Source organism: Westerdykella ornata, assembly GCF_010094085.1.
Source record: "Westerdykella ornata strain CBS 379.55 unplaced genomic scaffold EI97scaffold_6, whole genome shotgun sequence".
NCBI lineage: Eukaryota > Fungi > Ascomycota > Dothideomycetes > Pleosporales > Sporormiaceae > Westerdykella > Westerdykella ornata.
Window position 1 is genome coordinate 644,421 of NW_022986856.1, and position 24,628 is coordinate 669,048.

At 54.3% G+C, this 24,628-nt stretch overlaps 13 protein-coding genes across 13 annotated transcripts; 7 read left to right on the forward strand and 6 right to left on the reverse strand.

Annotated features, from left to right (window-relative positions):
* Positions 1-68: 68 nt before the first annotated feature.
* On the reverse strand, positions 69-1,726 carry EI97DRAFT_466049 (ferrochelatase). Its single transcript, XM_033801513.1, has 2 exons — positions 1,413-1,726; positions 69-1,365 (listed from the first exon to the last, which is right to left on the reverse strand). The coding sequence occupies exons 1-2, from the start codon at positions 1,605-1,607 to the stop codon at positions 319-321; spliced, it is 1,242 nt and encodes a 413-aa protein (XP_033655475.1). The 5' UTR covers positions 1,608-1,726; the 3' UTR covers positions 69-318.
* Positions 1,727-1,859: 133 nt separating this feature from the next.
* On the forward strand, positions 1,860-4,300 carry EI97DRAFT_466050 (DNA-dependent protein kinase). Its single transcript, XM_033801514.1, has 3 exons — positions 1,860-2,095; positions 2,141-2,731; positions 2,778-4,300. Exons 1-3 carry the CDS (start codon positions 2,024-2,026, stop codon positions 4,146-4,148), a joined length of 2,034 nt encoding a protein of 677 aa, XP_033655476.1. The 5' UTR covers positions 1,860-2,023; the 3' UTR covers positions 4,149-4,300.
* Positions 4,301-4,690: 390 nt separating this feature from the next.
* Positions 4,691-6,348, forward strand: EI97DRAFT_441225 (homoserine O-acetyltransferase; the record flags this gene model as incomplete). Its single annotated transcript, XM_033799686.1, has 2 exons — positions 4,691-5,555; positions 5,609-6,348. The coding sequence occupies 2 exons, from the start codon at positions 4,691-4,693 to the stop codon at positions 6,346-6,348; spliced, it is 1,605 nt and encodes a 534-aa protein (XP_033655477.1).
* A 621-nt stretch (positions 6,349-6,969) lies between these two features.
* On the forward strand, positions 6,970-8,983 carry EI97DRAFT_374406 (MFS general substrate transporter; the record flags this gene model as incomplete). The annotated part of the gene is made up of 4 exons (XM_033795452.1): positions 6,970-7,144; positions 7,294-7,360; positions 7,420-8,397; positions 8,542-8,983. 4 exons carry the CDS (start codon positions 6,970-6,972, stop codon positions 8,981-8,983), a joined length of 1,662 nt encoding a protein of 553 aa, XP_033655478.1.
* A 723-nt stretch (positions 8,984-9,706) lies between these two features.
* EI97DRAFT_457177 (uncharacterized protein) lies at positions 9,707-10,432 on the reverse strand (the record flags this gene model as incomplete). The annotated part of the gene is made up of 1 exon (XM_033800796.1): positions 9,707-10,432. One exon carries the CDS (start codon positions 10,430-10,432, stop codon positions 9,707-9,709), a length of 726 nt encoding a protein of 241 aa, XP_033655479.1.
* Positions 10,433-10,531: 99 nt separating this feature from the next.
* EI97DRAFT_457178 (uncharacterized protein) lies at positions 10,532-11,155 on the reverse strand (the record flags this gene model as incomplete). Its single annotated transcript, XM_033800797.1, has 3 exons — positions 10,532-10,753; positions 10,878-11,014; positions 11,119-11,155. The coding sequence occupies 3 exons, from the start codon at positions 11,153-11,155 to the stop codon at positions 10,532-10,534; spliced, it is 396 nt and encodes a 131-aa protein (XP_033655480.1).
* Positions 11,156-11,851: 696 nt separating this feature from the next.
* On the reverse strand, positions 11,852-13,063 carry EI97DRAFT_278996 (uncharacterized protein). The gene has a single exon (XM_033794344.1). It carries the CDS (start codon positions 12,918-12,920, stop codon positions 11,928-11,930), a length of 993 nt encoding a protein of 330 aa, XP_033655481.1. The 5' UTR covers positions 12,921-13,063; the 3' UTR covers positions 11,852-11,927.
* On the reverse strand, positions 13,064-13,961 carry EI97DRAFT_278995 (uncharacterized protein). Its single transcript, XM_033794343.1, has one exon. It carries the CDS (start codon positions 13,654-13,656, stop codon positions 13,207-13,209), a length of 450 nt encoding a protein of 149 aa, XP_033655482.1. The 5' UTR covers positions 13,657-13,961; the 3' UTR covers positions 13,064-13,206.
* Positions 13,962-14,577: 616 nt separating this feature from the next.
* Positions 14,578-17,626, forward strand: EI97DRAFT_279151 (DUF625-domain-containing protein). The gene is made up of 9 exons (XM_033794346.1): positions 14,578-14,906; positions 14,982-15,081; positions 15,133-15,214; positions 15,270-15,316; positions 15,372-15,701; positions 15,749-16,558; positions 16,604-16,771; positions 16,823-17,423; positions 17,446-17,626. Exons 1-9 carry the CDS (start codon positions 14,793-14,795, stop codon positions 17,519-17,521), a joined length of 2,328 nt encoding a protein of 775 aa, XP_033655483.1. The 5' UTR covers positions 14,578-14,792; the 3' UTR covers positions 17,522-17,626.
* Positions 17,627-18,253: 627 nt separating this feature from the next.
* On the forward strand, positions 18,254-19,531 carry EI97DRAFT_432034 (dihydrofolate reductase). Its single transcript, XM_033798075.1, has one exon. It carries the CDS (start codon positions 18,748-18,750, stop codon positions 19,414-19,416), a length of 669 nt encoding a protein of 222 aa, XP_033655484.1. The 5' UTR covers positions 18,254-18,747; the 3' UTR covers positions 19,417-19,531.
* Positions 19,532-20,113: 582 nt separating this feature from the next.
* EI97DRAFT_279097 (glutation S-transferase) lies at positions 20,114-21,330 on the forward strand. Its single transcript, XM_033794345.1, has 3 exons — positions 20,114-20,243; positions 20,309-20,410; positions 20,530-21,330. Exons 2-3 carry the CDS (start codon positions 20,379-20,381, stop codon positions 20,954-20,956), a joined length of 459 nt encoding a protein of 152 aa, XP_033655485.1. The 5' UTR covers positions 20,114-20,243; positions 20,309-20,378; the 3' UTR covers positions 20,957-21,330.
* On the reverse strand, positions 21,272-23,044 carry EI97DRAFT_500171 (uncharacterized protein; the record flags this gene model as incomplete). Its single annotated transcript, XM_033802646.1, has 4 exons — positions 22,741-23,044; positions 22,088-22,578; positions 21,685-21,880; positions 21,272-21,363 (listed from the first exon to the last, which is right to left on the reverse strand). The coding sequence occupies exons 1-4, from the start codon at positions 22,802-22,804 to the stop codon at positions 21,272-21,274; spliced, it is 843 nt and encodes a 280-aa protein (XP_033655486.1). The 5' UTR covers positions 22,805-23,044.
* A 332-nt stretch (positions 23,045-23,376) lies between these two features.
* On the forward strand, positions 23,377-24,156 carry EI97DRAFT_488074 (uncharacterized protein; the record flags this gene model as incomplete). Its single annotated transcript, XM_033802192.1, has 2 exons — positions 23,377-23,803; positions 23,869-24,156. The coding sequence occupies exons 1-2, from the start codon at positions 23,426-23,428 to the stop codon at positions 24,154-24,156; spliced, it is 666 nt and encodes a 221-aa protein (XP_033655487.1). The 5' UTR covers positions 23,377-23,425.
* Between the last annotated feature and the right edge of the window lie 472 nt (positions 24,157-24,628).

Below are 24,628 nucleotides of genomic sequence, written 5' to 3' on the forward strand. Positions count from 1 at the left end.
ATGTCAGCGGATTCAACGTTGGTCAAACAGCCCTGGAGTGCTTTTCGCATATATTTTGACCTCAAGACGGTGAAATAAAAGCAATTGTATGCCAGATACATCAACCACAAACTTGGCCCTTAGACAATGTGACGGCCTCGATCTTGCATGTGAAACCAGACGGAGAATTTGCATCCGGTCACGTGATGATCTGATAGAGGCGTTATATCCAAAGTGTATCTATATATCGTCGCGAAACCATGTCCACTTCGCTGCTTGCATTGTGACTATATACACGTAAATGTACAACGGTCTTGTATGTTACCTCGTGATGCCCCCTTATATCGCCTGCAGATGCTTCGCCTGTCCGGCGAAGAACTCCTTTTGGTGTAGGCACCTCTCACTAACACAACCGGGACATCTCAACGCCATCTGCGGGCTGCATGCCAGGCCGCTATGTAGATGCTCCTTTGCGAGGTCTGCAAGCGCCTGGATAAAGACGGGATTGCCGTTCAGACTCTCGGCACGCTTGACACCTGGGTGTCCACCTGCGTCTTCTCCAATGACCTCCTTGTCGAGCTCATACAATGTTTCGATGTGATCGCTCGTGAATGCAATTGGAATCAAAATGATATCTGTGTTGCCCTTCTTCATAAGGTTCTTCACGGTATCAGACGTCTGGGCTCCAAGCCATGGCTGTGGCCCGACTTGCGATTGCCAGACGAGGCGATATTTGTGCTTCATACCCAGGCGCTGCATGACCGCATACACGGTCGCGGCTACTTCGGCGGGGTATGGGTCTCCACGATTGACCACACTCATGGGTAGACTGTGAGCGGAGAAGAGTAAGACAACGTCGTCTCTTCGCTCAGGAGGGTATGTTGCCAGTGTCGCTTCGATATTCCGTGCAAAGGCCTCGACGAGTCCAGGATGCGTAGGCCAGCGGTCGATTACACTCCATTGAATGGATCCCTGCGGTTCGACCTCCCCGTTTGCTCTTTTCCCTTCCAGCCTGTTTCTCCACTTCCACAGTTCGTTTAATGAGGAGCCCGTTGTTGAGCAGGAATACTGGGGATATTGTGTGAAGGCAACGGCCCTTCCCCCCTTACCGCCTCCGAAGCCGTCCTCGAGCAATTGCTGATACATGTGCTCCGTTAAAGGATTGGCGTAGCGAAATGCCACATACGGCTTATGCGGTGCTGTCTCTGGCGACATATTGTCAAGAAGCTTGCACATTTCGGCGGCCTGGTACTCGGACCACTTGCGAATAGGTGAGCCGCCTCCAATCTCGGCATATTGTTTTTCAATCTTCGGCGTACGTCGTCGCGATATGAGCGGCCCGATGTAACTCTGTAGGCGGCCAAGAGGAATAAGATCAGCATCCGCCTGTGGAAGTCAGTTCAAGTCCCATCGATTGGATAAACTGGACTTGCAAATAATCTGCTCAAAAAGTCGCCAACCTCCGCCGTCGTCGAGGGGCCGCCCATATTCATGAACACCATGGCGGTCGGGCCTTTTGAGCCTGTCGAGTCCTGCATTACTGGTGGAGCCATGGTCGCCATACTTCTTGTCCATTGTCGCAGGACACGTGTAGTCGGCGTCGCACGCCTGCATGCGCGCATTGCCATATTTATTGCGTCAAGTCAGCAACGAAATAATATGTTCATGGATTGCTGAGGTGTGAAAAGAAGGCGGGGACCTGGCGAGATGCAATTGAGATTGGACGAGTGAGATTGGTAGGAATTACAAGCCTCACTGGCGATCCGAAACCAGAAGCATGGTCGGTGTTGATGCGGTCATCTCCCGGCGCTAGTCTCCAAATGGGGCTTCCCCAGGCGTTCCAGCACGTGCTCTGGCGTCGCGCTCGCACCTCACTCAAGGCGCGCCACTGTTGCCTTAGGTCTCATCTCGCGATAATTGAACTCACGCCGCAGACATCACTGCATCCTCTCATGCGTTCTCCTTGCCACAGCGCTTCGCATTCCTTCAGTAGGAGACTCACTGCAAACGGTACCGTCGTTTGCTTACATCCGTTGTCCTCAACATGGACTATCAAAAGCGTTACGGCCCGGCAGACGAAGAACCAGACGAGGATGAGGAGGAGCTCGATGATTCTGTATGTCCATTACTCTAGTTACCTAAATCGTCTAACATCGCACAGAGCTACAAAACCATCAAAGATGCCGTGCTCTTCGCCATTGACGTCAGTCCAACCATGCTGGAACGTCCACCCAAATCCGAGGACAAGAAAGCCGACCGGGACTCGGCAACATCAGCTGCTCTCAAATGTGCATATCAATTGATGCAGCAGCGCATCATTTCCAATCCAAATGACATGATGGGCATCTTGCTGTTTGGGACCCAGAAGACCGATCTGGGCGATGGCGACACAACATTTCAGCATTGCTACTTACTCTCGGATCTAGACGTACCTTCGGCACAGGATGTCAGGCGGTTAAGAGACCTAGTCGAGAATGAAGAGGAAGCGGCTGAGCTGTTGAAGCCCTCAGATAAGCCAGCTAGCATTGCTACGGTTCTCTTCTGTGCAAACCAGATATTCACTACAAAGGCGCCCAACTTCTCGTCAAGGCGGCTGTTTTTGGTAACGGATAATGATTATCCTGCAAAAACGAAGCAAGATAAGGACACGGCGGTTACAAGAGCGAGAGACTTATACGATCTGGGATGCACAATTGATCTCTTCCCTATCTCGAGACCAGGCCACGGCTTCGACCGCACGCGCTTCTATAATGTATGTTTTCAGTCGCACCCTTCCGCTCTTAGGCTCACACGTATAGGACCTCGTTTATCCCTCGTCCCCCTCCGATCCTGACGCCCCCGTCCTCCCCTCTTCCACCGCCTCCCTTACCAAGTCCTCTGATGGCCTCACCCTCCTCAAACAATTGCTCTCCAGCATAAACTCAAAAGCCACCCCTCGCCGCGCGCTCTTCAGCCTCCCGCTTGAATTGGGACCGGGCTTCCGCATCGGCGTCAAAGGTTTCATCCTTATCAAACGTCAAGAACATGTCAAATCCTGCTATGTCTGGGTTGGCGGCGAGAAGCTGCAGGTTGCAACGCTATCTACGTCGCGACTCGCTGACGATACGGCACGTGTGGTTGAAAAAGGCGAAATCCGCAAAGCGTACAGGTTCGGAGGCGAGGCGGTTACATTCACGACAGAGGAATTTGTGAAGATAAGACAATGCTTCGGCGATCCTATCATCCGAATCATCGGCTTCAAGCCGCTCAGTATGCTTCCCATCTGGGCGAATATCACGAAGGCGACTTTCATCTACCCCTCAGAGGCGGACTTCATCGGCTCGACGCGCGTCTTCTCAGCGCTACAACAAAAGCTGCTGAAGAGCAAGAAGATGGCCGTAGCGTGGTTTATCGCCCGCCGCAATGCCGCCCCCGTCATCACCGCCATTATACCAGGGCAAGAACGCCTCGACCCCGAGACAGGCGAGCAAACCATGCCACCAGGCCTATGGCTAGTCCCTCTTCCCTTCGCAGACGATATCCGTAAACCCGTGGTGATGGAAGACGCATACAAAACGACAGAGGAGCTAACAGACGACATGCGCAAAGTCGTCGAGAACTTGCAGCTCCCTGGAGGCGTGTACGATCCCTCCAGGTATCCGAATCCGGACCTCCAGTGGTTCTACCGGATTTTGCAGGCTATGGCGCTGGAGGAGGAACTTCCCGAGAAGCCGGAGGACAGGACGATTCCTAAATACAGGCAGATTGACAAACGGTGCTCGGAGCTGCTGAAGGCGTTCGGAGAGGAATTCGACGAGGTGTACAATGCCCTAGTATTACACACTAAACCCGACAGTCACAAGGGTGCGAAGGGAACGACGGCAGGGAAGAAGCGTAGTGCCCGGCCGATGGTGGACAACGAAGAAGAAGAGGAGATTGAGAGGGGAGGGAAGCCTGCGAAAAAGAGAGTCAAGACGGAGCCAAAGGCGTCACAGTCTCAGAAGAAAGATATCGGAGGGCAAGGCCTGAGTGACGAGCAAATGGCTGAGTTAAATGACAGAGGGCAAATCAGCAAACAGACGGTTGCGCATCTGAAGGACTTCCTCCAGGCCCGGGGATTGTCTTCATCTGGTCTGAAGGCGCAACTGATAGAGAGGGTGCAGGATTATTTGCAAGGAAAAGGCTTGTAGGCTTTTGAAAAGGGTCGGTTCTTCTGTGCGTTATGGATCACAGATCGGACGGTATTTGGCGCAGGTACTGTAGGCTCTAGGGCTGCTACGACGAAATGCATCCTCTTTAGATCAAGCGTGGCTGAGCAGTTCTCTTCCCCGTTACAAAGGATAGTCGCATTCTCATAAGATTTGAGCCATGTATGGTCCCAACGACGACGGTCCAACACATTGTACGGCAATCAACACCAGGTGCTGTCTATTCGAATGGGGTGACCTCTTGGTGGAAGGATCCATTCTTGCATCTCCAGGTCCGTCTCGTTTTGGCGACGGGCTGGTGGAGCAGGGGTTTGTCGTCAGAGCCGCCTTGGCAGGGCCCGTGCCAGCCGCGTGAAATCACGTAATTTTCCAACCGCCTCATTGGATCCCGCACCCGCGTTTGACCCTCTGGTGTTTTCGAGGAAAGCTGCCATCGTTGTCCCCCAGGCGGATTTCTAATAATAATAATGGTCTCACCATGTCCTCTCTCTTTCACAATCCTCATCCACCAAGGGACCTGCGATATGAGGGTTCCTGGACGTCTCGCCGCTGCCGCCGGTCGCGCAATACCCAGATGCCCAACACCCGTCTCAAGACCCATCATCCATCGATTGGCACAGCAACCCACAAAACGGACGTCCCGGACACTGCACCAGCAGACTCCAACGAGGGCTCAAGCTGCTGTAAACGTACGGCAAGTCCAAAATGAAGAGATTCCTCTGTCGTCGAACCCGGCACTCTCGTTCCCATGCCTCGACGCTGTCGAGTCTCGATCTGCATTACTCCAGCGCTCTCGCCGCTCACTGTCCGGCCCGGAACCCTCGTATACGAGCGGAAAGCACCAGGACTTTCACTCGAAACAACCCCTTCTTCTGGATTGGGGAGGCATATTACCAGAGTTCAACATCGCCTACGAGACCTGGGGACAGCTGAATAAGGACAAGAGCAATGCCATTTTGCTTCACACGGGACTGTCAGCATCGAGCCATGCGCACAGCACAGAGACAAACCCAAAACCGGGCTGGTGGGAGAAATTCATCGGTTCTGGAAAGCCGCTTGATACGGACAAGTACTTCGTCATTTGCACGAATGTGATTGGGGGATGCTACGGGTCGACAGGGCCGTCTTCGATCGATCCCGCGAACGGACAGCGATATGCCACACGTTTTCCTATCCTTACACTGGAGGATATGGTTCGAGCGCAATTTCGACTGCTGGATGCACTCGACATCAAGAAGCTCTACGCCAGTGTTGGTTCAAGCATGGGCGGCATGCAGAGTCTCGCGGCGGGAGTGCTCTTTCCTGAGCGAGTGGGCCGCATAGTCAGCATCAGCGGTTGCGCGCGCAGCCACCCGTATAGCATCGCTATGCGCCACACTCAACGCCAAGGTAAGGTTTGCTGATGTTTTGTGAAGGACGGGATTCGGCTGACCGCTTGTCAGTACTTATGATGGACCCCAATTGGGCGCGTGGTTTCTACTACGACGGCGTGCCTCCGCATGCCGGAATGAAGCTTGCTCGTGAGATCGCGACGGTGACCTACCGAAGTGGACCCGAGTGGGAGCAGCGGTTCGGACGGCGGCGGGCGGACCCGTCGCGGCCACCAGCCTTGTGCCCCGATTTCCTCATTGAAACCTACCTCGACCATGCAGGAGAAAAGTGGTGTCTGGAATACGACGCCAACAGTCTTCTGTACGTTTCAAAGGCCATGGACCTATTCGACCTGGGACTCGAGCACCGAACACGCATCAACCGCCTTCGACAGGAGAACAGCGGCAAGCTCCAAGACTTTATACAAGGCGGTGCCAGAGTGCCAAGTGCCACCGACGACTTGTGCAATCTCACACTGCCCGAGAAACCATACGAAGAGAAGGAGCAGCCTGCAGAGGCGAGTGTCGGCAGCGAAGCCGCCCAGGGTGTTTCGGATATCAACGAGCCTCCCGCCGATCTCGTGGCTGGCATGAAACCTCTTGCCAATACCCCAGCGCTTGTCCTTGGTGTGGCGAGCGACATCTTGTTCCCCGCTTGGCAGCAGCGTGAGATTGCGGACACGCTGCGACATGCAGGCAATCGCAATGTGACACATATCGAACTGGGCGAAGAGCACTCACTTTTCGGTCACGATACGTTCCTGTTGGATTTGGAAAATGTGGGAGGTGCTGTGAAAAGATTTCTGGGATGATACGAAGTAGCATTCTCCTCGGAGAGAGGTACTTCGACCAGGCCCGCACACATGTTGGCCCTGCAGTTTCCTATAGCGGCATACCGAGGCAGGGTCGCGATGCGTTACCATTGAGTTGTCCATGTGGTTTCTCAAGTGTGCATTTCATAGCAGGTTGTATGTTAACCCTGCCAGCCGCTGACGTGTTGACTCTGTATGTCATGGTCGTACGGGACGCTGGGCGAGGTGGGCAGGTGGCGGGTTCGTGTCACTTGGGCCAGGGCAAGGCAAGAAGATCTCGGAGTCGAGGTGTGAAAAAGGGTCGGCCTCTCACCTGTTTTGGAAAGTTACTCAAGCTGGACCTGGACCAGGTTGGATCCAAGGATCTTCACTGTGCGGGGGAGTTTGTTGGTGGGCTGGCTGGCCCGTTGCACAGGTAATAAATGCCCGATGCGGTCGGGACCTGGGGGCGCTTTCGACTTGGCACAGACCCTGTTTATTAAAGACATCTTGGGGAGCACTTCTCCGCAGCGTGCGACGTTATTATTTTCAGTTCATCTGAGCACGACCTTTGCTCAGCTGTAGCTTCTCGTTCCATTTTCTCCAGCCTTTCGCGGCTCAGCGGAGACTGCGACTGCCGTTATGGCGGACACCCGCGAAGATGTCAAGAAGAAGTCCGAAGAGGCGCAGATTACGGAGGTGTCTACGAATACCACGGCCACAACGGCGAGCAACCAGAGTGGAGATGAAGGGCGAACCTTGTGGCAGAACGTGAAGAAATATAGAAAGGTGGTGTGGATTACGCTTGCAATGACCAGTATGAATACCCTATCTCGTAAATGCATATTGTTTTCCTGCATGCCTCCACTTGTATTGAGTTCCTGAATGTCCAAGTCCCTTAGCCGCTCTGTCTTGGCCTTTTGACATCGACGACTGTTCCTCCTTGACCCTTCTAACAGATACTAGGTGCCATTCTCCTGTATGGCTACGACTATGTCATCGTTGGCACCGTATCCGCCATGCCTCGCTTCCAGTATGTCCTCATCCCAATGCACTTCAATTCACCCTCCCCTTCTGACAAACCATATCCAGGGAAGACTTTGGCCAAAAGCTCGACGGCAAATGGATCCTACCCTCCAACTGGCTCGCCCTCTGGAACGTCTCCTCGCCTCTCGGCGCCATGTTCGGCTCCGTCGCCGGCGGCTGGTTCCAGGACCGCGTCGGCCGCCGCATCGGCCTGGGAGTGACTTCGTTCCTCTCCGCCCTCTCCGTGGCCGTCATGTACGTCTCGTACATACCCTCCTCCATCGACGGACGACGAGCCTGCTTCCTCGCGGGCAAACTCTTCCAAGGCGCAGCTATCGGAGGCGTCATGACGGCCGCCCAGACCTACATGTCTGAAACTCTCCCCCCGGTCCTACGAGGCAGCGGCATGGCCTTGTTCCCCGTCTTCACGCTGTTGGGCCAACTCGTCGGCGCGCTCGTCATCTACGGCGCCCTATCCAAACGGAACGGCTACTCGATCGCGTTTGGCTCCCAGTGGCCCTTCTCCCTCATGCCCATCGTCGTCTCCGTCCTCATCCCCGAATCGCCAGCTTTTTACGTACGGAAGCGCCGCATCGACGACGCGCTAAAAGCCCAAGCCCGCCTCGACCCCCCCGGTACAAACACCCGCGCCGTCATCGACAAACTCATCATCGACATCGATTATGAAACCCGCACGGCGGGCAAAATCACGGCCTCGTACGCCTTATGTTTCCGGCCCTCGACGCCCAATAACCTCCGCCGCACGCTGATCGTCATGTGGGCCAACGCCTTGCCGTCCGTCTTCGGCCTCCAGCTGCTGGCCAAGGCGAGTTACTTCCTGCAGGTCGTGGGCATGGACGCGGATGTCAGTATCGTGTTTCTGATCCTGGGTATCGTGCTGGGGTTGCTGGCGAATGGGGTTAGTGTCTGGCTTGTTTCGAGGGTCGGGAGGAGGAAGTTGATTGTGGGGGGTCTGCTGGGCGTGGGGGGGTTGTGGGCGGGTATGGGGGTGGCGAATAGTTTGAAGGTGTCGGAGGGGGTGGTGTGGTATGTTTTTAACTTTTTCCTTTTTTTTTCTCCCCTTTTCTGGTCTCTTCTTTCCACCTTTTCCTTCGCATCACAGCAGCATATGCTCTCTCTCTATTCAGCAATCAGCCATGACCTCCCTCTCGACTAACCATCAATCAGGTGGACAGCCGCCAGCATGATGCTCACCATCCTCGTCGCCGGCCTCACCGTCTGGCCGTCCTCCTTCGCCGTCGCCGCCGAGACGTCCGCCCTCCACCTCCGCGCAAAAACACAGGGCATCGGCTGGACCGTCAGCGCCCTGTCGACCGCCATCACGGGCATCGCCCTCCCCTACATCTTCAACCCCGACCAGGGCAATCTGAGGGGGAAGACGGGGTATACGTACGTGGGCGCTTGTTTGCTGGGGGCCGGTGTTAGTTGGTACGTTGTGCCGGAGATGAAGGGGAGGAGTGTCGAGGAGATTGATGGGTGTTTTGAGAGGGGGTTGAGGGCTTGGGAGTTTGAGGGGTATGATAGGGTGGAGAGGGGGAGGGGTGGAAGAGAGGGGAAGGATGTAGAGGAGGGGTTGAGAGGGCTCGAGGCGAGGGTGGTGGTGGGATGATGGGAGATGTATTTGGTTGGGCCTTGTTGAGTCCTACGGCGAATCCATATATCCTCTGTTTCTCTTGTGCACGTCTGATGAGTATATAAGAGGATACGGTGGTTCCCCGACAGAAGTCCTATACTCAAGCCCATCCGTGCTTCTTTCTATCCGGGGGGTACGAAACCTTCTTTTATACCAATTCTTAAGGGAAGAAATGGTCACGGTCACGTGCCATCGCGTAGACGTGTACTGTGCACAGTTAGTCGCGTCTTCCAAGCCCACCAAGTGCATCCCCCGGGCAACGCGCATCACACCCTTAATCCATCATCTCTCCTTTTTTTTCACCTTCCCTTGTTCCCTTCATTATCCTCGATTCAAAGCATCCTCGTTATCCCAGCTATTGAATTTCGATTTTTGGGCACGCCTTCCCAACATGGAGCACACCCGCAAGCGCCTCCGCGCAAACACAGCCGGCGACGCCAGCGCAACTACATGCAGTACTGTTATGCCCCAGCACGACCTCGCCCTCTGCATCACCACCCTCCAAGACAAAGACCCCACAGCCTTGCACACCCTCCTCCTCTCCTTCGCCCACACCCATCCCGAAATCGCCTCTGCCCTTCGCGCTCGCTACAACCTGATCTAGCTGGAGCGCGCAAAAGGCGTAGACTTCGACCACCACTCAAAAACCATATGGTACTCGCTGAACCGTCGCTACCGCAACCTCAGCGGATCACAGGCCTACGAAATGTCCTCCCACGTCTTTGACGAGATCTCCGACGCCTTGGACGAGATGGTAGAAACGGCTGCGGCGGAGACGGCGAGTTTCGCCACTAAAAGATCCGGGCTGGAGACGTTGAGGAAGATTGCGAAGACGGTGTGTCTCAGTTCGGGCACTTTGGGGTATGAGGTGAGGGAGCTGATGGGACGGGCTGAGTGCGACATTGGGGAGGGGATGATGGAGATTTTGGAGGGGACGAGTGAGGGGGAGAGGCGGGAGATGGCGGAATGGGATGATGGGAGGGGGGCGTGTTTTTGGAGAAGGTGGAGGAGTTGAGGGGGTTGGCGAATGCGAGTTATGTTTCTGAGGTGTTGGGCGAGGTGGTGGGGGTGTTGTGGGGAGAGGTGGACGAGGGTGAGGAGGATAATGAGGCGGATGAGGAGGACGAAGACGAAGAGTGGGATGAAGATGGCGCTAGGAGGGGTCCTGGTGGCGAGCTGGTCTTCCGGGATGACGAGGCAGAGTTTCGGTTTCTGGACTCGTTTGATTCGGATGGGTGCCCGAGGGAAGTGTCTCGTCGGAGGAGGAGACGCTGAGAGTAGAGGGATGGCGTCCGTTGGGTGCTGGACCTTCGGCCGGCATCGGTGATTGGCGATGGTGTTGTTTCTCCTTTTGCAGGAGTCATTGATCCATCCGGATTCTCTTTGTAGCCAGTTTTCCTCCGCCTGTTGTTTGCTCTTGTCCATAGTCCCGCCTCGTACGAAATCGCAGCACTTTCAGGTGCATCTGTCTCCCATCCCAATATCGTGCCCACAGCCCTGGATCTTTGTACCGATCCTTCTTTCTTAAGATGCCGATTCACCCTCTGTTGCATCTACAGTCCCCTCATCTCTCCCCTCCGCACCAAACCCCCTCTTCACCAGCCCCTCAATCTGTGCCGCAACGCTCCTCACCCGCTCCCTCCTCGCCTCCTCATCCGCCGGATTCGCCACCGTGTCCAACCCTCCAAACAGCCACAGTTCCTGTAAATCCCGCACCAGCGTTGCCATTTCCTGCGACGAGCGTATCTGCATCGTTATCCATTAGCACCACTCTTCTGTAACAATCCCTCTAACCCCTCCTTCTCCAGTTATCCTCCAGATCCTGAGCTCTAAGAGCGTAGCAGTGTAGAAGTATACCGGGTCCACATACCAACGCCCCGCTCTCCTCCCGGATCCGCAACTCATTCATCGCAATCTCCCCAGCGCTCTTATCCGGCCTCTTCGCCGCGGCCGCGAAGATGGAGGAGTATTGGCTCACCAGCGCGTCGCATAGTTCGTCGATGCGCTCTGCATGATTCGCTGTCAGAAAGATGCCTTCCTCCCTCTGGTAATTGGGGTAGTGTCCGCAAAGGGGAGGAGGAGAGAGTGAAGGGGAAAGAGAGGAAACGTACGGTGCAGAGCTGCTGCGTTTCGCTTCGAGGGGTCCATTGCTCTTCGATTTTTCTTTTTCGTTTCGTCCCGGTTTGTCAACGAGGGAGCTGCACTGGGCAGCTGGTCGGCCGGTCGATCAATGGAGTAAGCTTCTACTTTGGAGCCGAAAGCAAGAGTAGTCCTAATCCAGCGCCAGCGCTCTCCCGCCGCGGAACCGTGATTGCAGTGTCCTCCGCTCACGCCGCATTCATGCAGGAAGAGAGAGCTCCAGCTGTACTTGTAGGTTCGTGATCAAAGGAGGAATGATGCAGATGCACGTGTAGGTGGGACCGATCCAGGCAATCGGGTTTAGCGAGCCTTGGCGGAGGAGCGTCGCCGGGGTTAGTGCAACTTTGATGGGACGACACACAGAACGATTCAAGACGATCATCTCTCGTCCATCGAATGGTGACGGGTATAAGATTTCTATTCGCTCCTTCATCTGTTCCTCTATATAGCCTATACGTCTATTTAATGGCTCATTATCTATTATCTTGTGGCACGTCTATTCTAAACTCCATTTTTGCTGCATCTGCCGATGGGGTGAGCTTTGTCAACTCCATGAGAATGCTCATGTGGTATCCGTCCTGCTTCGTGTTAAGGAAAGCAAAACCGAAAGCAGACTTTCCTGCATCATAGACTACGGGCCAGAAGGGTGTCCAGGGCTGAAAAAGCCGCATCCAAATCTCGGACGCTGACCCCTCTCAGAATCAGACACCATATTTGCCTCTTGTCTGCCATTGGGAAAGGGGAGGCCCAGTCAGGAACTAATATCCCCTCGTTGCATCGATTAATATGGTATAGGAGGCTTTGTCTCCTGGCTTGTGTCCTCGTATTTCGATGTCCGCAACTTCTTTTCATCTACATCCCGTCTCGGCCGAGACCTAGGAAGCGGCGTCTGCTCAGGACTTCCGAGCAGTTTCGCCTGATGGAGCTGGTGCAGCTTCGGTACCACGGCGCTGGCACTCCGCTTCAACGTCCGCGTCATTGACGCAACACATTTTTGCGTGGTGGAAGGAAACTCCGAATGAGAGTGAGGCGCCTCGTCGCTGACCGCACGTCTTCCGACCAACGGGCGTTCCCTCAATGGCAACAATGAATGGTGCTGTTGCGCGCTCCCTTGGTGTTCATCGTGTTCCTGCAGCCTGGGAAGCGGAGCCTTGGGCAGCATCAAGCTCGCGTTCCGTTTTAGGGTCTTCGTCACCGATGACATGCGGTTGAGCTTTCCTGGAGAAGGACCGAGCTCTGTGTTGTCGACAATTGTGCGCCTGACCAAGTCCGCCTCGCGGATGACTGGAGAGGGGCGTGGGGTTTGGTCGGGCAGGCGAGAGGTGGGTGAATGTGGTGGGGTGTCGGGCCCGTGTGAAGTTGGTGACCGCAGAGGAGTATCGGGAAGAGACCAAGTAGGCGACCGCCACTGGTACGCCTGGGGTTCATCATGATGACCTTCTTTCACGGCTCGAGGGGTCTGGTGCTCAGATGATTTGAAGATGGCGCGCGGACAGCTCAGCGACACAGCAGCCGGGCTTGTTGTAAACGAAGAGGTAAGACTGGACCTGGAACCTCGAGAAAGTTTCCACTTCTTCCTGGCTTCGGCGATCCTTTGATGCGTAGCCTGGGAAACAGACTTGGTTGGTGTCGATGGCGGAGTCAGTGGGAGATTGGTCTGCGCGAAATTCCTGCGCGGTTCGAGCGCAGAATGGTCGATCGAGAGTCCTCGACATATCATGTGCATGCAGTCGCCTGAGGACTTTCTTCTCCTTCTAACGGCCAAAGCTGACATGATGTTGAACTCGAGATACGATGAGAGAATTCTAGGTGAGGCGTTGATGGCAGACGATGAAACTCTGCAGTGTTTGCTATATATCAAGGTGTGTAGACTAAATGCTAAACGGACCGTTAGCTACTCGTGCTACTTTGGGGCGAAGTTCGCCGAGCGTGACCGAACTGTGGAAAGAGCATCTCCGTGGGCAGAGCATCTCCGTGGGCGTTGAAACCATGTAATGGGCGTACGGTGAGACGAGAAGCTTCCCCCAGGTCTTTGAAGCTCTAGAAACGGTTTCTAGACCTCAATCTCTCAACTCGACTAGAAGGACCCAATACCAAAGCTCACGGATCCCATGCGGGGGTACATGGAGATACATGGGTCTAGTACGAGGCAACGGGGGAGGTGCCCTGAAGATGGCAAACCGTCCCGACGATGGGGTTCGATAATTACGCGGATGTCGGGCGCTAGAATCTTGGGTCGGCTTCCAGAAAGCCGCCACAATGAACTGATGCCACGTGCGGGTCCGCCACCGAGAGTTTGTGTAGTGGATGAATGTCCGGCGCGGGGAAAACAAATCATACTGCTGCAGTGGCCGAATGGCACCCCGCTGGCCAAAGTCTGTGGCAGGTCCAAGTGGCGAATTCACTGCACAGCCGGTCGGTAGGATGGGGAGCGGCGCGGTGCTACACCCCACAGGTTGGCAGATGACCAGCGTTGTGGGTATCAATGGATCGCACAAATGACTGCACATCGAATAGCGAGGGAATAGACGAGGCCTAAGAGGTGAGCTGTTGATCTGCTATAGACATGTTGAGCGCGTGGCGAGGGTAGTTTAGCCAGATCAAGATGCATGCGTGCAACAGTGTCCGCGGTGCAGGAAAGACGGGGAGGCAAGAGCTTGCAAGGAAAGAGAAGAAAAGGCCGATGCAGAAACTGCAGAGACGCACTGAGCGGCTGCACGAAGCCAAACCCGTCGGTAGTGAGACGGCAGAATGCGGGGTGCCGTGGTGTTGAGGGGAACGGAGGGCGACAGAGGCGACAAGGAGGCGACATGATTAATGAATCTGGGGAAACTTTGGAACTGCCGATGCGAGAGTCGCCGGCACGTGTTTGGGCCCACGCATCAGCCACAGTCACTCGCCACAAAAAGGGTCCGAGCTCGCCGAGGCGATTGCGTCAAGGCACCTGGGCAGGCACCACGGTGAGCCCACCAACGCCCGCCCGCGTTGCTTCTTCCGTGTCTCACTCACTCACCCTGGCCTTCACTTTCACCTTCACCTTTCGCCGTCACTTCGGCGGTGCATCCTCTATACAAGTACATCCTCCATCCGCTCCCCTCTATTGCCGACCGTCCCACGTCGCATGCGCCGCAGCAACCTCCGAGTCTCATCTCTTGGCGCTCTTATCGATTATCTCATCTGACCTGCCGAGCCTTAGTACTTACCACATCGTCCTAGCCCCAACTAGCCCTTCCCTTAGCGCCCCAGCGCCAGCCTGGCCCATCGCGGCTCCTCCGATCTCTTCTGCACGCACCCAAACGCCTCTCACACGCACATCAACGCGACCCCACGACCATCACCCACTTCGCCCTTCTGCCCTTGCCCACCGTTGCGCCGCTGCAACAGCCGTACCGTCGCTGTTGGTCCTGCGTCCTACCATCTCTCATCGCGACCACGCCTCCGTCATCGCTGCGGATCCGACCTCCCTTTTCGCCTTCCATCGGCGCGCACCACGAGACCGCCGAGCCCGTACACAACCTCCTCCGACTGCCCTGACAGGGTCCCCGACTACCTGCGCCATCGTTTACCTCTCGAGTTCTGCTCTCCCTGAGCCGTCTTGTGTTGACGTCCCTGCCAGAGCGGCGGTCGGTAGGCCAGCGCCTCTATTATGGCACAGGTCGCCGCGCCTGCCAACGACCGCAAGCGCGTAAAAGTCTATGAGCTGAAGAATAATGACTGGTTCGATCGGGGCACCGGCTTCTGCAGAGGCATCATCGTGAATGTATGTCGCCTCGCGTCATCTCTCCCCTCCGGACGTGTACGACGCCGCGAGTACAAGCTGACAATTCACCTACAGCAAGACGAGGCCAGAATCATCGTCAACTCGGAAGATGAACCCACGCGGCAATTGCTGGAAACCACGATATCCAAGGATGACGGGTATCAGAAGCAGCAAGGTATGCAGCGCCGACCGCGTGTGCAAATGTGCCGAGGCTGATTTGGCACAGAGACACTCATCGTCTGGACGGATCGCAATGGCACCGACATGGCTCTGAGCTTTCAAGAGCCTGAAGGATGCGCCGCAATATGGTACATGGCATATCATCAATAGCCTTAGCATCGGCTTGTGTGCTGACTGAGACAGGGACTTCGTAAACGAGGTACAAGCGCGGCTTCAGATGATGGCGCATGGTGCGTCATGCGTTGATCCCGATTGATCGCATTTCTACTTGCTGACAGGAAGCAGATGACGGCCTCTCCGATGAAAACGATCAACATGAAGGCTCCATCATGCTCCCCATGCCAGACCTGGGGAACCTGGCCGAGGTCGAAAACCACATGCGCGCAGCCAACCAGACGCCGGCCGGCCGCGAGGCCCTCGCCAAATTCGTGCTGTCGGAAAACTACATCAGCAAGCTAATACCACTTGTTGAAATGGCCGAGGACCTGGAGAGCATCGATGACCTGCATCGGCTATGTAGCATCATGAAAATCCTGATTCTGCTCAACGACAATGCCATAGTCGAGTATGTCGTTACCGATGATGTCATATTAGGCGTTGTCGGTGCTCTCGAATGTAGGCACCGTGTCTCCTCGCGTTGAACAGTGGCTGACATCATGTAGACGATCCCGACTTTCCATTGCACAAGGCCAATCATCGCCAATACCTCTCCAATGATCGCTTCAAAGAAGTCGTCAAGATTGAAGACCCCAACATCAAGAAGAAGATCCACTATACATATCGCCTGCAGTACCTCAAGGATGTCGTACTGGCCCGTATCCTGGACGACCCCACTTATTCGGTCCTGAACTCCCTCATTTTCTTCCACCAAGTCGACATTGTTCAGCATTTACAGTCTGATAGCGCGTATCTGAAAGAGTTGTTTGGCATCTTCAGCGGAAAGGAACAGAATCAGCAGAGACAGAAGGACGCGGTTCAGCTCATACAGCAATGCTGTAACGTCGGGAAATCTCTGCAGGCCAGCATCAGGGGCGGCCTGTATCAAAACTTCATCAATCACGGACTTCTCGATGTGCTGCAATTTGCACTGAAGCATAACGATGTTACAGTGCGGGTGGCGGGAGCAGACGTGTTACTCTCCTTGATCGACCATGACGGAATGATGGTACGAGGTTATATTTTCAAGGCCTTACAGGAACAGAAAAAACCACTCACGGACACTCTGATTGAGCTTCTCCTCGTGGAGGTTGATATGGGGGTCAAGTCGAACTTGGGGGATGCAGTCAAGATCCTGTTGGACCCGAGTGCCCTGAGCGCATCTTTTGACACGCTCACCCGAACGAATAGCGAATTCTCTGCGAGGATGCGTGGCATTGGGTTACCTCACAACGATTCCTTTGTCCAACGATACTACCAGGAGTCGACCAGAAAACTCTTCCAGCCCCTGAAGAATTTGGAGGGAAGGGAGTCGAGTAGGTACATGCCAGAATGCTGGTGAGCCCTGCTAACAGCTTTAGTGGACAATCTTTCCACTTCAGAAGTCACCCTCTTCATCTACTTGGTCGACGTTCTCTGCTACTTTCTTCGCCAGCACTACTCGCGAAGCAAGTATATCATCATAACAGAAGTATTGGGCGCTCGCGTCGCTCAGCTCCTGAGGTGCCCCCAGCAGATTCTCAGGCTAGGTAATGTGTCCGCAATCATTACTCGCAAACGTGTATTGATCGTACCGACAGGCGCGCTCAAGTTCTTCCGAGCATGTCTTAACCTGAATGACGATTATCTCCACCGACAGATGATCAGCCAAGACGTTTTCGAACCGATCCTTCAGATAGTTTTCGATACAATGCCGCGCGACAACCTACTCAACTCGGCGTGCCTTGAATTCTTCGAGACAATCAAGAGAGAAAGCGTTCTGAAGGAATTGCTCAAGCACGTGGTTACTACGTATCGGGACAGACTGGAGGCCATCACATACGTCGATACGTTCAAAGATCTGATACTGCGGTACGAACAGCGGCAGGAACCTGTGTCAACGCAGGAAGTGGATCATTCATTTACCAGCGTCGAAAGCGACACCCCGAGTCGGACCGTCAACATTCCGAGTGGCGTGAGATGGGGCCAGGCGCTGAGAGACCCCGATGCAGATGAAGAGGCCTACTTCAACGGGTCGGATGAGGATGACGACGGCTTGCCGAGTGGGCCAAAGAGCAATGGAGCATCCCCCGTTCGGCCCTTGGTCAACTACCCCGATGACGACGGCGAAGAAGACGAGATGGACATACTAACAACCAGCGCGCCGTCTGCCTCTCCTCTCCGAGCGATACGCGCCCAGACATCCGAGGCACCGGAGACAGACACACAGCAACCAACGACACCACCGACGCGAATCTCAGACAGGCGAAGGAAAGAAGAGGAAGAAGAAGACGAACTGATTGCTAGTATATCCAGCTCCGGTACCAAACGCAAGCTACCGCAGCAAGAAACCTCTGCGGCAGGCTTACAGAAGCTTCGGCGGAAGAACTCGATGTCCAACGCAAAGGACGGCGCCGGTCCGAGGAAGATAACCATTTCGATTCCGCTGAAAAGCAACGGAGGTGGTGTCAAGGATGTTTAAGGAGGCAGAAGACATGTTGTTCAACAGATGAGTCGTTATTCAGCAGCTTCACAAGAGATACCCCAGGAAATCGGAATTGAGTTGGTTTGTATGGGCATGGAACACACTTTCTCCTTTTTGGTGGCGGACAATGGCATAGAACCGGAGCCATGGCGTTTCGGAGTGCACTTGACGGTTGTTTTTTGTCAGTTGCCATTGAAGGGAGCTTATTTTCGCTTGGCGATCGGCTCAGGGTGGGAATTGTGCGGTCGGTTGGTACGGTTTGATCATAATTGATATCTCTATGACCATCTTACGGGGTGGGGAGATTTTAGGTGGTACTGCTGTCCATCATTACTCGAAACATGACCTTGGCTAGTCACAGCATGAGCTGCACTTGACTGCACTTATTGTGTGAACCGTGATCTGCCGCAAATTTATTAGAGACACTGATATGGTGGTGGGTATGTACCTAGGTAACAATTGAAGTCCTGATCACGTTCTTTGGCGTTGGCGCGTCCCGCGTCACAAGCGTGTTTTCCAACCCCGCTTCGCGGCTTTGAATTATACAGTTCCATTCACCGCTGCCCATCCTGAACAGTATAACATACCACAAGATACCCCCATATATCCCGATCGCTCGTCTTACCTCTCGTCCTCGTCTTCTCTCCCAGTTTTCATTTCCGCCGTCGCGGCAACGAGTCGGAAATGCGCAGCGACTCCTCCACATCCATCTCCGCAATCGTCTCCGCACCAGCAACACTACGGACAACAGACGAGTCTGCATCATCAATCGCACCACCGATCACAATGCCGCCCTCTCCACCCTCGACGTCTCTCCCCCTCACGCTCATACTCGCTGCGACGCCCAGGTTGGGCATCGGCCGCAATGGAAGGTTACCGTGGCCGGCACTCAAGACGGAGATGGGGTGGTTTGCTCGGGTGACGAAACGGGTCGCTCCTAAGTCCACACAGAGGGCACCGGTAACCGCTGAGAGAGGGGGGCAAATAGTTGCGAGAGATCAAAACCAAGGGAGGCAGCGGGTCGAGGTCAATGCCGTCGTCATGGGACGCAAGACGTGGGATTCCATTCCTGAGAAATTTCGGCCGCTGAAGGGGAGATTGAATGTGGTAGTTACTAGGGATGTGCATGGTTTGAGGCAGCGGTTGAGTGCTGGGAAAGTGGATAAGGATAGGGAAGGGACAAGAGCAGTTGAGGGACCGCTTGTGGTGGGGAGCTTGGAGGCGGCGCTCGAGGTGCTGCAGCGCATTTCGGAAGATTCTTCTGCTTCTACTCCCACTTCCCCGAGAACGACACAGGGGGAGGCAGACGCATCGACAACACACTCAGAACAGCAGCCAGGAGATACCAACGAACCGCAAGAACCCACTTCTACCTCGCAATCACCGTTTCCTCTCGCGCCCAACCTCTCCATCTCCCGCGTCTTCGTCATAGGCGGCTCGTCTCTCTACGCCGCGGCCCTCGCCTTGCCCCAAACGAATCGCGTGCTCTTGACGAAGATCTACAACGACTACGAGTGCGACACATTTTTCCCGATTGATCTGGAAGGGGAGGAAGGGAGGAGGGCCGGGTGGGTGAAAAGGGGGAGGAGGGAGTTGGAGGAATGGGTTGGGGAGGAGATATCACCGGGGAAAGAAGGGGATGGGGAGGACCGGATGGAGGAGAAGGGCGTGAGGTTCGAGTTTGTTATGTTTGAGCGACTTGAGAGGTAGTAGCTAGCGATGGGATATGAGGGAGAGATGGACCATGAGGTCGATATAGGTGTGCCTGATACCATATAGCTCCTGAGCGTGCGGATGGAATTAGCACTCACACTTCTGCCTCTCCTGTACCCAGTAAACAGCACCGACGGCACATCCACTTCAGCTTCGACAGCTGATGGCATGACATGTATCCCGAGGTAAGACCATTCCCAACATAGGGACGAGACTCGCCTTCTCTGATTCGTCAAATGAGTCTCACGACCATTGTCGCGAATACCTGCAACAATGACGATTGTAAGCACTTGCGCTATGCTGGAGTAGCCCTTCTGAGTACTCTGTGTATAATAACCAGCTCTTCTCTCGAGACCTTTCTTCATTTCCATCCCTCCATCAACCACAGACCCTTCGGACCAAAACCTCGCTCACGAAAACGTTCCACGCCAAGCCCCATCCGTCTTTTCGCCCGCAACGTCCCGTCTACTGCTCACCCTCAATGCATCCTCACACTGCACGCACCCCCTCCCGATCGGAGCAACCAGTAGGACCGTCGGCGCAACGTTCGAGCGGGTCCCGAGGAAACGTTGAACTCTGGATCCAGACTGTTCCCTTAGTAATAATCAGACTGATCCCTTAGTAATGCACATCGACACGTTACCCCGGTTGCACTAGTGGTTCCTGGAATTCCCGCCCGTTTCTCGTCCGCGCGCCCTTCTGCTACCAGACGAGGTACTGTGGTCCTGCCGGGGAAGCTTGTGTGCTATGGAAGCAAACGTGGCTTTTTGCTGTGGGGAGGTGTCGTCGCACCATTATTGGGTGGTGGATAGGGGTACTTAAGAGTAGGGAGATTTCCACGGTTTTTTGTTGCTTCTCAACAACTCGAGTTTGACATTGCAAGAAAAAGAAGGGAAGAAAAGGAAAGCAAAGGAATCAGCATCTCAGAAACCCAAATTCCCATATCTTCCATCGAAAACATGGCCACCATCCAACTCCCCGCCGAATACGGGTACGCCCTCCCCCAAATCCCCAATCCCATCCCTCTCCCCTTGCTCCCGTACCTAACCCATCACCAACCCTCCAACATCACCAGTAACACCCCACTAACCTCTCCTCTCCCCCACCTAGCTACACCCTCGCCGCCGCCGTCTCCACCTTCTTCGTCGGCTCCTGGCTCGGCATCCGCGTAACCAAGTTCCGCAAAGCGGCCCGCATCCCGTACCCGTACGAATACGCCTCGTACGAGCAAGTCACCTCGGCCTCGCCGGCGCAGTCCAAAGCCATGGATACTTTCAACCGCGCGCAACGCGGGCACCAGAACTTCCTCGAGAACCAGGGCTCCGCCGTCGGCGCCATGCTCATCGCGGGGCTCCGGTATCCCGTCGCGAGTGCGGTCTTGGGCGGGATCTGGAGTTTGGGTAGGGTCGTGTATGCGTGGGGGTATACGAGTGGTGGGGAGAAGGGGAGGTATAGGGGGATTTTTGGCCAGTTGGCGCAGTATGTTTTGTATGGGTTTGCGGTGAAGAGTGTTTGGGATGTGGTTAGTGGGGCTTGAGAGGTCCGGGGGTAGTATATCGGATGGAGGAAAGTATGGGGAGTTGAAGAGGGCGGTATGGATATATAATGAGGAAGATGTAATAAAACGGACAATCCTGACAATCCGTTCAGAAATGATGAGTCGACGAAAGGAGAGGGATTCATTCGCTGAGGAGCATGATTTGATGTATGATATGGGGTACGTACGTATGTGTGGAATTGCAAGAGCTTGTGTCCCTAAAAAACGTCCTGCCGCTATTACCCTGCAGCCTTCATCCATTTCTCCAACCTCCATTCTACATCTCAACCCAGAAACGCCTAATCAGACCACTAACTACCCCTTCCACACCGGCGGCCCAGGCAAACTATGCTCCTTCAACCCATAGTACCCATTATACCCCGTCGACCCGAACGGGAACCAAATCGCTACACTTGTCGTTAGCCGCCTTATTTACCCTCTCTATCCAAGTCTGGAAATAAAAGAAAAGTACATGGTACACAGCACAACGTACAAGACTGTACAACACCAACACAGAAGAGAAGCAAAACACGAGCGCCACGATTCAGAGCTCATCCATAAACATACTTCAGTGCTCTACACTCAGAGAAAAAGAGAGAGAGAGAGAAAATATAAGAAGAAAAAAGAGAGAGAGAAAATATAAGAAGAAAAAAGGAAAAAAGGAAAAAAGGGCAAAAAAGGCAAAAAAGGAAAAATTTGAATGAATGAAAAGGAGGATGACAACGCACATCTATCCCAAGCGTCGTACGCGCCGGGGAATTTCACCAACGGGCCCGGTGATCCGCCCCCGGGACCCTTGATGCGCAGGTGTGCGCAGCTGACGTAGAATTGAGTCGAGTTGAAGGAGCTGCTGTAGCCGTAGAGGTGCTCGGTGCGGAGGAGGTAGTATCCCGGTGGTGTGGAGGGGGGTATGGTGAAGTTGAGCTTGTGTGAGGGTGGGTTAGCTGGGCGTTGGGAGTAAAATAGGAGTAACACAAGAGTGAGATGAGGGGGGAAAAAAGGGTTAAAGAGTACAGAAGAACGGATTCAAAAGAGGGAGGAGAAAATGGAAACCGAAACACAAACAAAGGAAAGGGAAGATGACGCAAACTCGAAAACAGGAACCACTCCTAGAGGTCCTTGGACACCTACCGACCAAACCCTCTCCCCATCCGCCTCCCTCCCATTCAACACCCACCTCCCATCCTCCCTGGCCCCAACCTCGCCAATCTTAAACCACCACCCATCCCCCGCATTCACCCTCTGCTTCTGCTCCGCCAACCGCAATGCCGTCGTATCCTCCCCGTCCTCCCGGGGTTCCTCAGCCACAAAACTCAAATACGCCGTCGCCGGCCCCGGATGATAGATATCCATGTCCTCCTCATCCTTCCCGTCGCCGAGCGAGCTGCTCTGCGTCGTGGACACCGAGACCGTGTCCCCCGCGTTGATGTCTAGCGGCCAGTTGACGTAGGAGCCCGAGAGGTGCGCGAACCAGCCGCAGCGGATGTGGGGGGAGTATACGGAGTATTGCGGGCTGGAGGTTGAGTTGTTGAGTTGGGGATCGGGTGGTGGGTAGATGGGGCGGACGTAGGTGTAGGGGGGCGAGGGGGGTTGGTTGAGGAGGGCGATGCGGGAGAAGACGTCTGTGGTTCGTGTTAGGTATGTATCTGGTCTTCACTTTGTTTTCTCGTTGGAGAAAAAGATGAGTGCTAGGGGAGTCACTGTTCTGGGGACCATTCGATGAGAAGCTGTGATTGGTTTCTCGAGAAGTATGGGAATCGAATTAAGGAGATTAGGAAACGTACAATGTGCGGTGGTATCGTGAATGCTGCTGAGGAGCAGCACCGCGACGGGGCTGGAGAGCTTCATCGTGTTGGTCTAGGTGTGATGGTGCTGCTCGATGGACTGAAGGCTGTGCTGGCTTTCTACATATTGTGTTACTGCTCACATTGGAGGACGCGGAAGTTATGGGACATATGTTCCATTCCGCCGTCCCTTGGGTTTCTAGTGCGCATGGGAATGTGCTTAAGTGCGATATATAGAGCGATACCGTTCGGTTGGTATACTTCTTGTGCCTTACGGTCGTACACAGTTTAAAAATAGCAGTCGTGAGTTGGTTACCACGGCTAGATCTCATGAGTACCATAGCCTGTTATTAACATACCCAGGAAGGAGGAGGAATATTAGGGCTCCCCGCGGGGCAGCTAATCAGGCATGCAGCATACGTGCGTAAATCTGCAAGCCTCTACATACGTTTTTCCAGTAGTTGATATTGTACTATGTAGGCACTTTAAGAGGATGTCACAGTGCTATGCGAGATGACCAGGCAGATAAATCCTTCGTTTAATATGGGGACCGTAATTGGAATAATAGCCGTGTCTTCCGGTCCTTTAAAATAGTTTTAATGCTATCCGCCCTTGCACTACAAAGTCGCACTATGTGAAGCATACATAGCTTTTCCTCATCGTTACCCCAAAGCGGACAGCTATCATGAAGCTTCACTACCTTCTCACACTCCCCACATTCTCTCTCCTTACCAGCGCCGACCCCTTTGACCCAAAGTCCGTCAGCCTCTTCAGCCCCATTACCTTCTACTGCCCCGGGGACGCCGTCATCAACCTCTCCGCCGACAGCACAGTAGTTACAATCCGATACGAAGCACCAGGCCGTTGGGGCCAGAAGAATCTGATCTGGGAGGCAGAACCATCAGCATGTTTTGTGCAAGTCCCGCTGAGGTTTCGTCCTGATACGTGGAACTCCGTTAGTATGGTCGGGTTGCAGTATGCCGCGAGGAAATTGGTGGGAGAGGCGAAGGCGAAGGCCGTGTGGAGTTATCCGGCTATTGGTGTGAGTGGTGTGACGGCTCCGGTATGTCAAGTTCAGTGAATGGAAGCTTGGTCTGGGTCGTGGGCAGACTTTAACACCACAAACAGACGTACTTCCCGGCTTATACCTTCCCCAACTCGACCTCTCGCGATCCGGGTCCACTGCTCGCAAATACAACCTACGACGTCGGCGCGCGGTGCTGCAACTGTGGCGAGATTCGGCTCAACGTACGCACTGTGTTCGACAAGTCGCTGGCGCTAGTGGACGGGAACGCGGTGGAGCAGAAGGTGAAGCTGGCGTGGGACGACGATTGCAAGAAGCCGGATGAGCTGGATCCGTGTTTGAGGACGGATGTAGATGGGAAGGTGGATGCGAGGTTGGGTTGTAAATCGTGATTGACGACGCTGAACACGCTTCGCAATTGCAACAAGGTACTTGACCGTAGCGTTGGAGTTATAGATACCGTACTAACAAAGCGGTGAATATTAAGTAAGGCTTGTTGCACATAAAAATTCCTGTGGGGCTGCGATGTGGCTACGACTTGTTGAAAGAGACAAGCAGTTTCAGTCACATGAGACAGGCAATCAGGTGGACAGTCTAGGAAGACACACACAAACAAGGAGGTAAAACAGATCTCGATAATACTTAAAATGTCCTAGGAGGCACTCTAAATAGTCAAGCAACTGGTACCCCCTCAATATTCTACACCACCCCTCAATCTTCACTGGACGTGGTTACTTCAGTATCTCGCTTGACCTCGTCGTGAATGATACCAGCCTCAACGTAGCCCTCGGTGACATGCCACTTGTCCCACGCCCATTTGGCATCCCTCTTATTCATTTTCCAATTCCAATGATGCTGGAACCA

Coding starts and splice junctions, on each gene's coding strand:
- EI97DRAFT_466049 (XM_033801513.1), bottom strand. CDS start 1,607: ATGGCAATGCGCGCATGCAGGCGTGCGACGCCGACTACACGTGTCCTG. Junction 1,366..1,412: donor ACTTTTTGAGCAGATTATTT/GCAAGTCCAGTT, acceptor TGACTTCCACAG/GCGGATGCTGATCTTATTCC.
- EI97DRAFT_466050 (XM_033801514.1), top strand. CDS start 2,024: ATGGACTATCAAAAGCGTTACGGCCCGGCAGACGAAGAACCAGACGAG. Junction 2,096..2,140: donor AGGAGGAGCTCGATGATTCT/GTATGTCCATTA, acceptor AACATCGCACAG/AGCTACAAAACCATCAAAGA. Junction 2,732..2,777: donor ACCGCACGCGCTTCTATAAT/GTATGTTTTCAG, acceptor TCACACGTATAG/GACCTCGTTTATCCCTCGTC.
- EI97DRAFT_278996 (XM_033794344.1), bottom strand. CDS start 12,920: ATGTCAGCTTTGGCCGTTAGAAGGAGAAGAAAGTCCTCAGGCGACTGC.
- EI97DRAFT_278995 (XM_033794343.1), bottom strand. CDS start 13,656: ATGTGCAGTCATTTGTGCGATCCATTGATACCCACAACGCTGGTCATC.
- EI97DRAFT_279151 (XM_033794346.1), top strand. CDS start 14,793: ATGGCACAGGTCGCCGCGCCTGCCAACGACCGCAAGCGCGTAAAAGTC. Junction 15,082..15,132: donor CGGGTATCAGAAGCAGCAAG/GTATGCAGCGCC, acceptor GATTTGGCACAG/AGACACTCATCGTCTGGACG. Junction 15,215..15,269: donor GAAGGATGCGCCGCAATATG/GTACATGGCATA, acceptor TGACTGAGACAG/GGACTTCGTAAACGAGGTAC.
- EI97DRAFT_432034 (XM_033798075.1), top strand. CDS start 18,748: ATGGGACGCAAGACGTGGGATTCCATTCCTGAGAAATTTCGGCCGCTG.
- EI97DRAFT_279097 (XM_033794345.1), top strand. CDS start 20,379: ATGGCCACCATCCAACTCCCCGCCGAATACGG. Junction 20,411..20,529: donor CAACTCCCCGCCGAATACGG/GTACGCCCTCCC, acceptor TCCCCCACCTAG/CTACACCCTCGCCGCCGCCG.